This window comes from Phaenicophaeus curvirostris, chromosome 19, assembly GCF_032191515.1.
Source record: "Phaenicophaeus curvirostris isolate KB17595 chromosome 19, BPBGC_Pcur_1.0, whole genome shotgun sequence".
NCBI lineage: Eukaryota > Metazoa > Chordata > Aves > Cuculiformes > Cuculidae > Phaenicophaeus > Phaenicophaeus curvirostris.
The window spans coordinates 10,694,467-10,709,125 of record NC_091410.1 but is presented as its reverse complement, the minus strand read 5'-3'; the positions used below and the strand labels follow the sequence as shown (position 1 = coordinate 10,709,125).

Here is a 14,659-nt window from a genome sequence, read left to right as displayed (position 1 = left end):
TTCTCATAATGTCTGTGTGTAATAAGTCTTTTGGTTATGCTTGTGGCTTCTGTGACAAAGCAGTGATTTAGGGGGCTGTCTTTACAGAGGCAGAGCTGCTCACATGGGCCAAAGTGCTAGTGAGTAATATTTTACCACAAATTGTTGTAACTAGAGCTTGACAACTGCAGTAGGAAGGAGGGTGGGGGATTGGGTTTGATTTATTAGAGGGCTTACTGCAATTTGCAAGAGCGAGCTTTATGCTAGCGCAGCCACGAATCTGCAAATCCTGCAAGTAAAAGTCCCCGTGAGTGAAACTGGGGAGGGGAAAACTGTGTTTTGCTGCCAGAGATCCCCAGAAGTTGTCTGGATTGGAGGGAGGCACGTATGCATTGCAGCTTCTTCAACTGAAGGCATCTTAGGATGCCCAGGAGCCTTTCCTGCGCAGTGCCACTGTGGTATCCCAGTGGCAACCATGGTCCTGTCTTTTGGTGTGGGCATCAAGTATAAAATAATTCCTCTGGGTAGCAGCACTTTCTCTCTTAGCTTTCAAACCAAGCCAGAAGTTAAAGGAATGTTTTCCTAACCTGTGAAGCATCTTTAAAGATGAGCTTTGAAAAGGGAAGCAGGGAGGCTGCTACTTGGGCTTGCATCACAGTGAAAATTCAGGTCATGTTTACTACAGGCAGCTGGAAAATGATGATCTCAGATGCTAACAAGTAACATCTGAAGGGAAGCATTAAAACATTCGAGCTGTTTTGTAAGCACCTACTTTACTTTTTGCCAAAGCCAGTTTAGCTATTTTTAAAGGTCCATTTGTCCTCTTAAGTACCTGGTGTCGGCTTATCTGAAAAAGTGAAAAAGAACAGGTTGCCCTTCCTTTGAATTTCAAATGGAAAAATGGGTTTGTTGTCTTTTTTTTTAAAAAAAAAGACCCCAAAACAACAAAAAAGGCATGTACAGCTTCCTTTCTGCTGCAGAAGGATAGATACCTATGCTCTGAGAGCTTTTTGTCCTTCTGCAAGCTGACCTTGTGTAATATTTTTTTATTTACATTTGGCTGGCACTGGCCTCATTGACTACAAGAGGTTATGCAGCCGCTTCTGAGAGGAATACCGAGCCTTGCACAAGTGAGTTCTGCCCCGTGTTGTGCTCTTATTTACTAGTACGAAGTAGTGGCATTGTAGAAGTATTTTTGTTTTGTTCTGGCCTTAATGCCAGGAGAAAAGAGGAGGCCACAGGCAATTGATTTAAACCAGGTGGGAAAAATTACTCCAAATTGTTTCTGTGCAGAGAGACATCTGATAGTGTTTGAGCTTTATGCATTTTTATTTATGTGAACAGCGTGTGGCCTTTGTAATGCTTTTTGGGGGTGGGTGGAGGAGGGGTTGTTTTTGAGGAAGCTGTTGCAAATAGTGTTTGTTCACTGCTGTAATTGAGCTGGAGTCAAATTTGGAGACAGATTAGCTTCCTGGGACTTTGGTATTTGCGTTGTCTGCTCCACTTGCATACGTGATCACCTCTGTTCTAGGACTTTTGCAACCAGAATGAAAACAAATTGCACTTAACACTTATCAGTGGCATGATGAGTCCTTCAACAAGTAGTTCATTTGCAAATCTAATACATGCATTGGTATTTGGAATTAAGCAGCAAGGCAGCATTAAGTTTTATAGGGGTTTGTGATGCTAGGCGCTATGGGCTAAGCAGGGAAGGGCGTTTCTCAGCTGGTGTAAAAATAAGGTTTGAGGGAGAGAAAATTGCCCTTTAGTTTGACTATCCTGCTATTTAGAAGCTTGATTCCCGATACATGAGCCGCCTAGTCTGGCATGGAGAAAGTATTCTGCAATTCAGAGATGATAAAATAATTACATGATGGCATGCTTCTTGAAGACGCGAGGATAACGTTCCTAAGTGCCACCAATTCAGTTCCCACTCAGAAGAAGAAAAGGCTCCTTCTAATCAGGCCTCCCCGGGTAAGGGTTTACGAGAGCACCCTTGAGGTCAGCGCTCATCTACCAGCTCCCAAGCAACTCGTTTACAAGAATGTAGGATTGCCCAATTTGCAGGGTAAACACGCTTCTTCAGGCTGAGGAGGCGGCAGATGCCAGCCAGGCGTATGCCAGCCGCACCGCGCTCCGAGAACCCTTCAGGGAGGGGAAGCGGCGTCTGGAGCCTGCGCCAAGCCCACGGGGCGAAGGCTGACCCAGCCTCATCTGAGAGAGGGAGAAAAGGAAAGTTTCTTCATTTTCTTTATTAAAAAAGAAAAAAAAAGGAAAAAAAAAGAATCAGTTTATTGCAAAACTCAGTGTTTTAGAGTATTTCCACTAGGTACATTACAAACAGATCAGTAAATCCTGCTTTGAACGCGTTAAAGCCTGCTTCTGGGTCTGCTGTGCCCGCACACACACATACTCACTCGCTCCCTTGCTCGTGCTGCTACACAGACAGGAACAGAAACGTACTGTGAGGTCAGTGACAAATATTATTTGATCTGTATTGGAAACTGTTGTAAAAAAAAAAAAAAAAATTAAATTACAGTAGAACCTTGCAAATCTGCAGAACAGGGAGCTTCCACACACACACACAAAACCTGGAGGCCTCATTTCACTTCCAAGCAGAGTTGTAATAGCAAAGTGCTGTAGTCTCTCGCCTCACACAGACTTCAATAATCTTACAATTATAGTCTACAGAACATTTACCAAAATGCTTGAAGTATCATAAATTAACAATAAATAAAAAGTACATCTTAATGCAACGGCGTTATTTGTTCATTTACTCACTGATTCACAAAACTCTAGTTCTCTGTAAGGGGTCTTCCAGTCCTGGGTGCAACGCAGCGAGGTTCTGCTGGCCGTGATAAAGTGCTGAGGCAGAGGAAGGACACGAGACCACAGGTCTCGGGCAGTGAGGATGGATTGCTCTAGCCACTTGGTTGCAAGAGTGCCTGGTTGTTTTTTTTCATTTGTATTTTTTCTTTTTTTTTCTTTTTTTTTCTTTTTTTTTGGACATCTAACAGAAAAAAACAAATCAAGCACCTTCCCAAAAAAGAGTTTTTACAGATTGTCCCACATTTCTATGGCTGGTAAAAATACAGACAGGTCAGCATAGCAGTTAATGCATGATGCCACTTCCACTTAAATACACAGAAATGTTGGTTTGGGTGTTTTCCAAACCACAACAGACTCGTTTTATTTGTCCCCCTGAGTTGCCTAGAGGCGTTAAGATGCATATAGGTGGGGTAAGCAAGCTTGTGTCACTGTGAGTAGGAATCTCTCCTGTTAAGACTAAATGAACAGCTAGTATGTTGTCTCTTATCATTCCCTTCACGCCTTCAACGTGCACAGGTTCCAGTTCGTTTCTCACTGAAGTCAGCAGCAAAAACAAACAAACAAAAAAAAAAAGCTGACTTTGGGGGAGCAGGGAGAGGCAGGGCAGGGGGTACAGCTCAGACCAACCGTCCCGTGCCCCGCTGCGAGGGGCTGGGGAAAGAGGGGGGCTTCCACTTTCATTCGGTGATGCGGCAAAGGTTTCCTTGTGCACCTGTGAGCGAGGGTTTCAGGTACATTAAGACATACTGGGCCAAATCCTCCCTGCAGGGTGGGCTGGTGATGGTAGCGGAGCGAGGGCCGCTGGCACCAGCTGAGGCCTTATGGAAAGAGATGCTGGAGCTGTAGTTTATTATTTTTTTTTCCTTTTAAAACAACAACTGGGTTACCTAAGACCTACCTATGAAAAACAGCTACACTCTATGCTGTAAGAGTAAGTTTCCCAACAATTTCACAAGCTAGCAATACAAGATAGGTATTGAAGAGATTGATGTCAAGGCAGCTTTCCGTTATGCAAAAGATGATTTTTCCTCTCCAGTTATTTAAGCTAACCTCCTTTAACAATCTTAGAATAAATTAATAAATACTAGTTAAATTAGAAACAGTACATCAGATCTGACTATCAATAGTAAACAGTCCTAAGGATATCAATCGGGAGAAGTAAAATCATCTTATGAAATATGTGCAGTAATAACTGGCCATAAAGACATATGGAGCCTCTGATTTCCCAGCATTTGTGATGTTTCAAGTTAATTAGAAGAACATTAACAATGGTTTAAGTCAGTTATCTAGCCTAGCCTTCTCCTCAAATCTAAAATGCGAGTCCATATTCTTCCAGAGGATGATGCAGTTGGCTACTGGTGGCGTACAAAATGCTCAACTCCAGTTTGTATCATCGGTTTCTTGGCTGTGTGGAATTTGAGGTTGGGAATGGGTGAGGACAGTCAGAGGCTGAGCCACTTCTGCTGTTGCTGTTGTCAGTTTTTCTGGGATGTGTTGAACCTTTACTATGCTTGGTATCAGGAAAGCAGGAGTGTGCATCACATCTTCATGCTAGACAGAGGTTATTCTTATGTGGCTATCCGTATTTTCTATGGAGCTTTCCATTGTTGGTTAAAAAAGTCTTTTTCTAATAATTAAAAAAAGAGTTGTTGGTGGCAACTGTTCACATTTAAAATTTCACATTCCCTTTAGAATGTAGCTTTAAAACATGGAGCAGAGCTGATGTTTTCCCCGGTCTTACTCAGAGTACTTTAGATGGAGGAACAGGTTTTTTTATGCCACGCCATCGGAGCCTTTTCCTGAATTTTCTGCTTTTGCAATATCCATGTCAATAAAGTCCTCTGGCAAGTCCAGTACTACCTGCATCACCCCCTCCTCTGCGCACTGCTCCTGGCGGTGGCACAGCCCAACCTTGCACGGTCTCACCAGGGACAGAAACACCGCACCTAGGACCATGCCAGCAGCACAGGAGTAAAAGGCTGAGCTGTAGTTCTGGGTTGTATCCACTAAGACACCTATGAAAAACACATATAGAGCAGTTAGCCACAACTGACTCTCCCTCTCCCCAGCCCATCCATTCCCTCCTATACAATTTTAATCCAAGTGCCACTGCATCATTTCATTTGCAATCAAAAGATGCTCAGTGACAAACAGATGCTACCTTAAAAAAGTAAAAACACTGTGTTCAGGGGTACGGGGCATTGTCTTTGGGCAAGTCAGAAACCCTTCAGGCACTGCAGGGACGACAAGCCTGACATGTATCAAGCGTTTCTTTATGACTATAAAGCCTTCACCTTTCTGCAGTCTATGGTAGAAACCCACGCACAGTGAAAGCAATTTGTTTCTACCTTCACTAGAGCCTGAAGTGGTGCCAGTTTTAGGTTTTAAGAAGAGCAGGGTAGCACTGCAGTATTTCCCTTCACTCCAAGGTTCCTCACTGGAGACTGCCTCATCCGTGGGACACTGCAGAGCTGCATTGCAGCAGTCTTGTAGCTCCAGGAGCCTCCTAATACTAGTTGCAGGGCTTTTAGAACAGTACTACGATTAGCGCTGCCAGAACACTTTCTAGACAGATCAGCACCAACAGCTGTCAAACATAGCAAAAAGCTAGTTAAGATAGTTTTAAGAGTTACCTGCGAGGGGTGGTCCCGCCAACCCAGCTAAGCTTTGAATGAAGACGTAGACTCCAGCTGCAGAAGACATCTTTGCGATGCCAACCACGTCGTCTTCTGCCAGGAGGGGAATATGTGTGCCCGCGACCGTTCCGAGCATGAACCCAAAAAATATGCTACATGTCATCAAGCCCCAGAATTCAGAGGCAAAAGGGAAGGCAAACAATGCTACAGAGAGCAGAACAACGCAGATGAGTTCGATGTAGATCTTGCGGATGGGCTTTCTGTTGAGAACCCAGCCAGCTGAAATCCTTCCAAAGACCTCTGCGATTGCCATGGCTGACAGTATGTATGCAGAGTGGTCTTTGCTGATGCCAAGGCTGAGACTCATGGGAATGATGTAGAGGGAGGGCGCGAAGAAGCCCAGGGTAGCGAACAGGCCAAAGAATGCATAACAGATAAAGCTACAGTCTCTCATCACAGAAAAGTCCAGTAGTTTGGTTTTTGGTTCTGGAGGGGTGCTTCTATTTTCAACAAGTGTCTGTACGTGTTCCTTTGGTTCTTCACTTTTCAGCTCTGCTTTGGCGTTTCCAGGCACATTGCTGGGTGAGGTAGTTATTTCTACTCCTGAGTCTATGGACTCTATTGAGGTGCGTGTTTGCTCATTTTCAAGCATGTACTTTGTCTCTGTGGGCTCTTCTGGAGGCTGCGCTTTCACTTCTTCTTGCTCTTTGATGATAATAGGTCGCAGCAGTGATCCACAGACTATGATGCTTAGCTGTAGCACCCCAACAGAAAGGAGGCTGTATCTCCAGCCAATCTGCTCCTTCAAAGCAGTAATTGCTGAGGGGAGAGGGCAGAAGAAGAAAGTGTAACTAGACAAGCCTGTAGTAATACCAAGGAACTATTTGAATTTACAGATAGAGAAGTAACCGCAGCTTCATCACTACAAGGTCCCAAGTACCTCAGCTCTTGTAGAGGCTGAGCAGGGGTCCCTCCTGGTCCATCCTGCCCAGGGCCACCCAGGGGCCTGGCACCCATGTTCCTCCCACCAGCTGCAGATGAGCTAGAAGTGGTCTTTAACATCTGGCTAAGAGAATCTAGCCTCTACATAGCCAATTTTGAGGTTCCAGTGAGTTTGGGACGCACGAGGATGAAGGTGGCGTTATTTTTAGTGAATGAGAGCAAACGCAATATTTGAGTTTCCTCTCTCAGGGTGACTCCACCCTGAAACCAACTTCTAGAGGAAGTCTCTTAGCTCTCCTCAAAGGTGCATGTCACCGCTTAATGACAAGCCTTGGTTTGCAATCCAAGCTGCTTTGCATTGGGTATTGGCTGAAAACAAGCATGCGCAGATCACCTGAACTGTGGAAGACAGGCAGGGACAGGGATGTGTGCCCAATAACAGATCCCCAAAAGGCTGGAGCACTTTGGCAGCCCATGTTAAGCACAAGCCCACTAACCTTTAGGGGCAGCAACGAGAATTGCATGTGTGTTAAACAGCTGAAATTTCTTGGTCTTATTTTTAGCCTGCTAGATCTATTACGGGGAACCCAGCGGGCTGCGTATCCATGAGGCACGTCCTGCTCTGGCAGGCGATGCCGGGAAGAGCTGGGCATCATTAGACCCGTCTCTAGGATTACCTGTAACCCTGCCTGCAGGGCATGAGTGTCACAGGCGTGTAAGCAACCACCTGTGGGCTTTGGCAGCTCATGGAAAGATCCTTGAGCACCATCCCGTGGTATCAATGTCCTTTGGCTCCCATTTGCTTGGGAGAAGGATTGGAGCAGCGTGGTGCTTTAGGGATGCACATAGGAGCTCAGGTAGTTGGGGCACTGTACCTGGTGCAAAGGAGAAAACAGCAAAACATTCCCCGGTAGATGCTACTGCTGTGACCAGCGAACGTCTTTTGTCAAAATACTGTGATAAAATGGTGACAGTCGGGAGGAAAGAGAGGCAGTATCCAAGGCCTGTGAATAAATGCCAAAAATTGCCATAACAACAAGTAAGGGAGAGGGAAACACCGATGCAAGAACACGTTAAGTCAGCTTTCCCGGTGGTGAGATTACAGTATCATTTCGGTCAAGCCAGCAAGTCACCCTGGAAGAAAATCATTGGGGAAACCAGAATGTTATTTTTTTTTTAATTTGAGGGGGGAAAGAAACAAAATTTAAAAAAAAATTAAAAAAAAAAATCAAGAGACCCAACCTCCCAAACCTGATAAATAATGACTTCTGCTCCCAAACAGGCAGTGGGGTCCACTTTGAGGACCTCATCTGCTTAGAGTTTGAGCCTGTAGCAATTGCTCTCCTAAGCAAGGCAAGCTCCTGGCCATGGATGTGAGCAGGACACCCAGGCCAGGCTGGAGAGGGGAAAAAAGTTACCAGAAAGAGAGAGAGAGGTTAAAGGATTTGACCCTGTGAACAGCTTTCATCTCCCCAGCGATCCCAGTCAACCAGAAGCAATCGGTAGAGCTGCACTAGCGCAGTGGTTCTGCGGCACCAAGTCCCAAGGCAGTCCCCAAGGGGATACAGCGCAGAAAGCCAAGCCTTGAGCCCAGCTCATCACCTCGACCAGGAGGGGAGGGCAGCAGCATTTCTGAAGCACTCCCAGTGCCACGGGAGTAAAAACCCCATGGCCAGAGCCAGGCTTGCAGGAAACCGCAGGAGCGAGCAAAGAATTCTGCACGTATGGGAACAGGATGACTCACCAGAGATGACACCGATGGTGACATACATGTCCACAACAGTGCGGGCGAAGGAGGCAGTGACCATGCCGGTGCTGATCAGCACCCCTCCGGCCATCACCACGAAGCGGTGACCGAAGCGATTGCTGAGGATTGTTGATAGAGGAGCTGGGTGGGTGGAAAAGGAGGAGAGCGGTGGTCAACGCCCAAGTCAGCAACTTCACCAGCTACCACCTCTGTCAAGGGCTCTTCTCGTACCCCTGCCCAGGTCCCCATGACACGCCACCTCCCCTGCCAACTGGCCTCACACAGCTCAGCATTGCCCTGGAGCCATCCTGGGGGCACGGCACAGCTCACAGCATTTAGGAGGCGCTAAAAAATCATCAGGAGAGACTAAGACGGGTGCATCGCAGCCTGGGACAGACCTGCAGCAGCATTCACAGACACCAGCGACTTTCAGTGGGGCTTAAGTTATTTCTAATCCTTTTCACTACAGAACTAGTCTTCCAAACTCTGGTTTCACCCCTTGCTGATGAGAGCTGAGTGGCAGGGCCAGGATCAGTGACATGGACCACATCCATGTGCCACTCAGTTCAAAAGGGACCGCTGGGCCAAGACATTCCTTGTTATTTCAGGAGCACGCAGACTCTGGGCTTTAAGTCTTTTACTTATGTAATGGAGCCCTTAGAAGTCAGAGGTACCAGGTCCTCGTATGCCGAGTCAGCAATATGACTGCCCCTTATACTCACGCCGAATGCCCGTTTCTTACCTGTGAAGGTCTGTACAAACACACATATGGATAATATCCATGATATCCTGCTGTTGGTTTCATCAAAGCTTTCCATCAGGTCATTAAAGAAGACACCAAATGATTTTAAAATGCCATACGTTAGAGCTTCCACAAAGAAGAAAGCAAAAGCAATTGTCCAACCCCATCCTCCATCAGGCACTTTAGTATAAACGTTTGGAGTGGTGCACGACATTTTTACAGCTTTGACAGTCATTTTGTGATCTGGAAAAGAGGAGAGAAAGAGCCAGGCATCAGTTTAAGGTGAATTTTGCTGAAAAAAAAAGCGTGGCCTAGCAGCTATAACATCACAAAGGCACCACTAGCTGGGATTAAATGCAGGAGTTGGGCTGGAGTTTCTGTCTTGGGTCACTGGGCTCATTTCTGCTGGTGCTCTTTGAGCCCAGGACCAGAAACTCTGTGCTCAGCACCCATCAGCAAAACCCAGCGCCCGGTAGCTGTCATCCGTGCGTGTGGGTGGATGGGTGCAGTTCCTGAAAGATCCGTCGTCGGACCCAGCGTGGGCTCGTGGAGCTGCAGGAACTCCCCAGGAGCACCCATCGTCCTGGCTGCACCCTCTGGCCTGGCCAGGGGGTGGCTGGTTCCACCTCGGGGCCACCTCTTCGCTGCAGGAGGGGTCAGCGATAGGACAGCACAGGGTGCTCCGGTGCGTTCCAAGGCCACCGCTGGCTCTTGGGGCGATGGCAATTCCTGCTGTAACGTGGCAACAGAAGCAGGGGGGCACCTTGCTGCCAACGGGTCTGTCCCCTGCAGCCCCTGGGGGTCTCTGCCACCTCCCAGGGCAAGAGGAGGCAGGATGGCATCACAAAGAAGGCACGGGGGGGGGCGTGTCTTCTCAGCCCCGCTCTGTGCCCCCCAGGAGCTGGGGATGCGCGGGGGCGGGGGGGCTCGGTGACAAAGCCCAGCAGCACCACACCTGAGCAGGGGACACAGTCCTGGGGCCAAACCTCAGTGCTGGCTCCCTGCGGCCACCCCAGGCGGTGACCCCGGGGGCTGCTGGCTCCTGCGTCCCGGGGCGCAGCGGGGACCTGCGGCTCTCGCGGGCGGCGTGTTCCCTCCCCAGCAGCCTCCAGGCACTTCCCTCCTCCATTTTCTCCAGCAGATCATCGGCACGACTTTCTCGGCGGAGGGAGAGAAGCCTGAGAGGCTCCGGTAACGCTTCCCCAGCCCACGGGGCGACTCGGCGCGGAGGGAGGACCAGGCGAGTCCGTGCGCGCTCCCGGGATACAGGGCGGGGGATGCGGGGACCCACCCGAGGGGTCCCCAGAGCCGGGTAGGAGGGGGTTCAGCCCCTCTCTGCACCCCTGCTCCCTGCGGGAAGGCTGGATCCCTCGGGATGGAGCGAGGCGTGGGGCAGCAGCAGCATCCCTGCGGTCCGGGGGGGCAGCAGCATCATCCCTCGCCCCAAAGTTTGTGGGAAGTGCCTGGATCTCCCCCCCCCACCTCCCCACCAGGAGAGGGAAGGAATTACTGTGTCACCGCACGAGGAATGGGGGAGATTGGATTAGAAGCAAGCACGCTATTTAAAAGCCAAAAAAAAAACAACCCCAAAACAACCCAACCACAAAGGCTGGCGTGTTATGTGCGTTTAGCAATTAAAAGAAATGATGATGGGAGGGGGGGAATAAATAAAAAAAAGAAAAATTAAGATGCTAGAGCTCAGGAGCCCCCACCCGCCTCCCCTGCATCACTTTCCGAACATTTCAGACCTGATTTCTGCATCGCCGCCGCCGCACCGGCTCCGGCTAAAAATAAAAAAGGATGCGGAGAAGGAGAGGACGGGGGGAAATATGAAATAAAATGAAATAAAACGGAATAAAATGAAATAAAATGGAAAAAAATGGAATAATGTAGGGAAAAAAAAAAAAAAGGAAACAGTCCCTCCCCCCTCGCGGGGACCCCACTCACCGGGTACCGAGCGGGGCTTGAGGGGCTTTGGAGGGGCTCAGGGGCGGCCCATGGCCGGGCGAGCGGGGCGAGGAGTGGAGGCGGCCCCGCTGCCCCCGGTGCTCCCGCTGCCCGCGGCGGCGGCGGCTGCTGCTGCTCGGCGCTCGCTCCCAGCCCCTTATATACCGGCTGCAGCCGGTCTCCGCCGGCGGCTCCGCAGCGCCATGTGCGCGCCCGGCCCGGCTCGCCCGCCTGTGCGGCGGAGGGCGGCGCTGGGGGTGGAGGGGGGGGGGGGGGTTGGGGGGTTGGTGGTGGGGGGAGAAGCAGAGTCCCTGCCCCCGCCGCACCCCGGCACCGGCACCTGCCGGAGCCGCCCGGCTCCCCGCACCGACCGCCGGTCCCCTCCCCGACCCCCGCGTCCCCCTCCGGGCTCCCCCCACGGCCCTGCCGCACCCCCAGCTCCCTCCTGGCCCCCCAGCTCCGTCTGGTCCCCCCACCTCCCTCCAGTTCCCCCCGGCTCCCTCCTGTCCCCCAACATCTCTCTCCGGTCCCCCTCGGTCTCCCCCATCACCTTCCTTGTCCCTCTACTTCCCCCCATTTCCCTCCGGTCGCCCCCTCTCCCTCCTCTCCCCCATCTCTGTCGAATCCCCCCCACCTCTCTCCAGTCACCCCGTGGCCTCCCATCTTGCTCCTGTACCCCCATCTTGCTCCTGTCCCCCATTTCCATCCTGTTCCTCTGTCTCCCCCCGCTTCCCTCCTGTCCCCCCATCTCCCTCCTGTCCCCCCATCTCCCTCCTGTCCCTCTACTTCCCCCCACTTCCCTCCGGTTGCCTCCTCTCCCTCCTGTCCCCCATCTCCATCCAGTCCCTCCCATCTCTCTCCAATCCCCCTCCAGTCTCCCCATCTCCCTCCAGTTCCCCCATGTCCCCCCATCTCCCTCCTGTCCCCCCATCTCCCTCCTGCCCCCATCTCCCTCCTGCCCTCCTCAGTCCCTCCCATCTCCCTCCTGTCCCCCAACATCTCTCTGCAGTCCCCCTCAGTCTCCCCCATCACCCTCCTGTCCCTCTACCTCCCCCTATTTCCCTCCAGCCCCCCCTATCTCCCTCCAGTCCCCCATCTCGCTCCTGTCCCCCCATGTCCCCCCATCTCCCTCCTGTCCCTCTACCTCCCCCCACTTCCCTCCTGCCCCCCGTCTCCCTTCGTTCTCCCCCCATCTCCTCCCAATTCCCCTCAACTCCCCCCAGTTCCCCCACCTCACTCTGGATGCCCTGGCAGCAGCAGGATGCCTCCAGTTCAGGGGTTGCCAGGCAAGGGGGTGCAGCAAAGGACAAACAAACACACCCCAGGGGTTGCTGGGGTGAGAAACGAGGGGGAGCAATGGGGGAACCCACTGAAATGTCTCTGCTTTGGTGCCAAAGTCTAAAGCCCTTTGTAGAAAAGGCCTCGATCCGATACCTCCCACCTGACACCTAATGGGATGAGATATTGCAATTGAGGTGCCAGCAAATGACATTCCTCTACGCTTTAAGTCATTTGCCTCCCTCCTCCTTGCCCCACAGCAGCGGGATGCGGTGCTGGGAGCATCCTTGGGTTGGGGCTCAGAGCAGAGCAGGCACTCGCTGTCCTTTTTGCCATACGAGATGCTGGAGACGGGACGGGAGCGGTCAGGATGGAGCTGAGCATGTGCCAACACTCTACATGCTGTGTCTGAGGATGCCAGTGTGCTCTTGGTCCCCTTCTCCAGCGCTGCGGGCGGCACTTGTCTCTGGTTTAGGGGGAAACATCTCCCTTGTGCAGGGAGCTGAAAAAGTTGTGATTCGTGAGTCAAACTGGAAGCGAGATCGTCTCTCCAGCTGTATGGATGGGGGATGAAGGGCAGACATCTAGCATGGAGAGTCTCCCGCAGCGCCCGGCAAAGGGGATGGAACTAAAGCAATAAGCACTTCAGGGTTTCCCCTAAATTTCCCTGAAAACAGTAAAAAAGAGAGGAAAAAGCTGACAGTGCTGTGTTTCCTGGCTCACTGTGCCACAGCCACCACTACCACTGCATCCTGGTGCTGGCATCGATGTGCTGGGAGCTCAGGGATGCTGCCAGGGAGGTTTCGGAGCCACTTCTCGAGCCATTCCTCAGGGCTTTTGGGAAAGTGACTTTTGCCCACAGATCAGAGCGGAGAGCTCAGAGGAGGACGGTGACCAGACTCCTCCTCGCCTGCCCTCCAGCGCTGGCCTGAGACCCCACCTTGGTTTGCTGGGTTAAAGTGGAACCTGGTGATTCTGGTTCGTAGCCCTGGATAAACTACCCAGGTTAAATATGTTCCTTCAGTGCCGCACTCGTCAGCAAGAGCCGATGTGTTTGGTTTGGCAGGAGTCCCTTCCCGTGGCTTTTTTTTTTGTTTCACCATGGGAGTCGCTATTGGGGAAGCGCAGGTAGGGGCAGTGGGGTCAAAACACTGCAAACTTCTACCAAATCAGGCAAATTAGCTACTCTTTCACTCAGCAACTTTGAAAAAGCTGCTGCTAATATCTTATGGCGATGCTGGCCCAACGGCTGCTGCCTCCAGCAAGCTGCTGACGCTCTTGTCCTTGCAGGGAGGCTTCAGCAGCTTCGCCCCTCGCAGTCCCATCCTAAACAAGCCAAAATCCGGGTGCTGGGCACTGGGACTGATGGGGACTGTGTCTTGGGTGTCCTTGGGGAGTCCTATATCTCCTCGTCCTGCAGGAAACCCCTTTCTCCAAGGGGTTGTGCCTTTCGGGGGTATGGATAAAGGCCAACCACCTTGTCTGGCCTCAAAAAGCTGATATCCCGTTACACAAGCTTTTCCGTGAGAATGGGTCACCCTCCCCGAGCTGTAATCCTCCCTGGCAGCCAGTGCAAGTGGTTGTGGGACAACAAAAGAGGTTTGTGCCTCCAGGGGAGAAATAAGAATGCAAATATCTTTGGCATGAAAAAACAAAAGCCATTTGCTCCTTGGTATTTCTTGTCAGTGCTTTGCATCTGTCTCTGCTTCACCTTCTCATTCTTTTCCTTTGGGCTTTCCAAGTGCAATAAGGCTTTGGGGAGCGAAGGGGGCAGGAGGAATGGGGCTGGTGGCAACAGCCTCTCCAACCTTCATGGCTCTGCCATGAAATGCTTTTTCCCCTTACATTATTGATCAATTTTGATGGGATTTCCCCTGCTGTAGCCCTTGGAGAGGGCTTGGCCATGTTTTGCTGGGACACTTCGCCCCGGTGCATCCATTGTGGATCCGTCCCATGCCAGGCAGCAGCTGGGACCAGGATGTGCAGCTCCATCTTCCCAGGGATTTCTGCACCAGTCCCAGCTGCGTGGCTGATGTTGGAAGGCTGTGTAGCTCATAGCAAAGGAGAGCAAGCATTCCGGCACTGGGCATAAATCAGCTGGGAGCTGGAAAACAGGGCGGGCTGCAAAGAGAAAGGGAACGTGGGCCCCTGCTTTCTGTCGCCGGATGGGTCAGGGACTTCCAGTTCATTTATTCTGCTGGGGTTCACCCAACCCTGCTCGGCATGTGTAATGTTTTTTCTGAAAGACCTAGCAGTTAGATGGGTGAAAAACATTCTCCTGTCTCAGGAGCTGGCAGAAATCCTAGTAAATCTGCAGAAGTATGTTTTTGTCAGTGCTGCTTATTCTGTTAGGGGAACTAGTATAAACTATTCCAGTAGAAAACCTTTTCCTGGAATAAAGTCTTGACTCTGTTCAGAGCATTGTCAGGACAGTTGTACCCGGAATGGAGCTTTGCTGGTAAACATACCGATACCAACAAGTCCTAACGAGGCAGACAGAGCTTGTGTACCCTCTGTCCCACAGACAAACCCCTCAGAAAGCACCTGCTGCCCTTTGCT

The 14,659-nt window shown here is 50.9% G+C and overlaps 1 protein-coding gene across 2 annotated transcripts; it reads right to left on the bottom strand.

Moving 5' to 3' along the window:
- Positions 1 to 2,252: 2,252 nt before the first annotated feature.
- On the bottom strand, positions 2,253 to 11,045 carry SLC16A6 (solute carrier family 16 member 6). Of its 2 annotated transcripts, none has more exons than XM_069872423.1 (6): positions 10,823 to 11,045; positions 8,876 to 9,118; positions 8,131 to 8,274; positions 7,262 to 7,390; positions 5,442 to 6,263; positions 2,253 to 4,823 (listed from the first exon to the last, which is right to left on the bottom strand). In XM_069872423.1, exons 2-6 carry the CDS (start codon positions 9,108 to 9,110, stop codon positions 4,582 to 4,584), a joined length of 1,572 nt encoding a protein of 523 aa, XP_069728524.1. In that variant the 5' UTR covers positions 9,111 to 9,118; positions 10,823 to 11,045; the 3' UTR covers positions 2,253 to 4,581. The 2 variants fall into 2 exon arrangements, with proteins under 2 accessions (XP_069728524.1, XP_069728523.1); XM_069872422.1 differs by lacking the exon at positions 10,823 to 11,045 and adding an exon at positions 10,624 to 10,658.
- Positions 11,046 to 14,659: the final 3,614 nt, after the last annotated feature.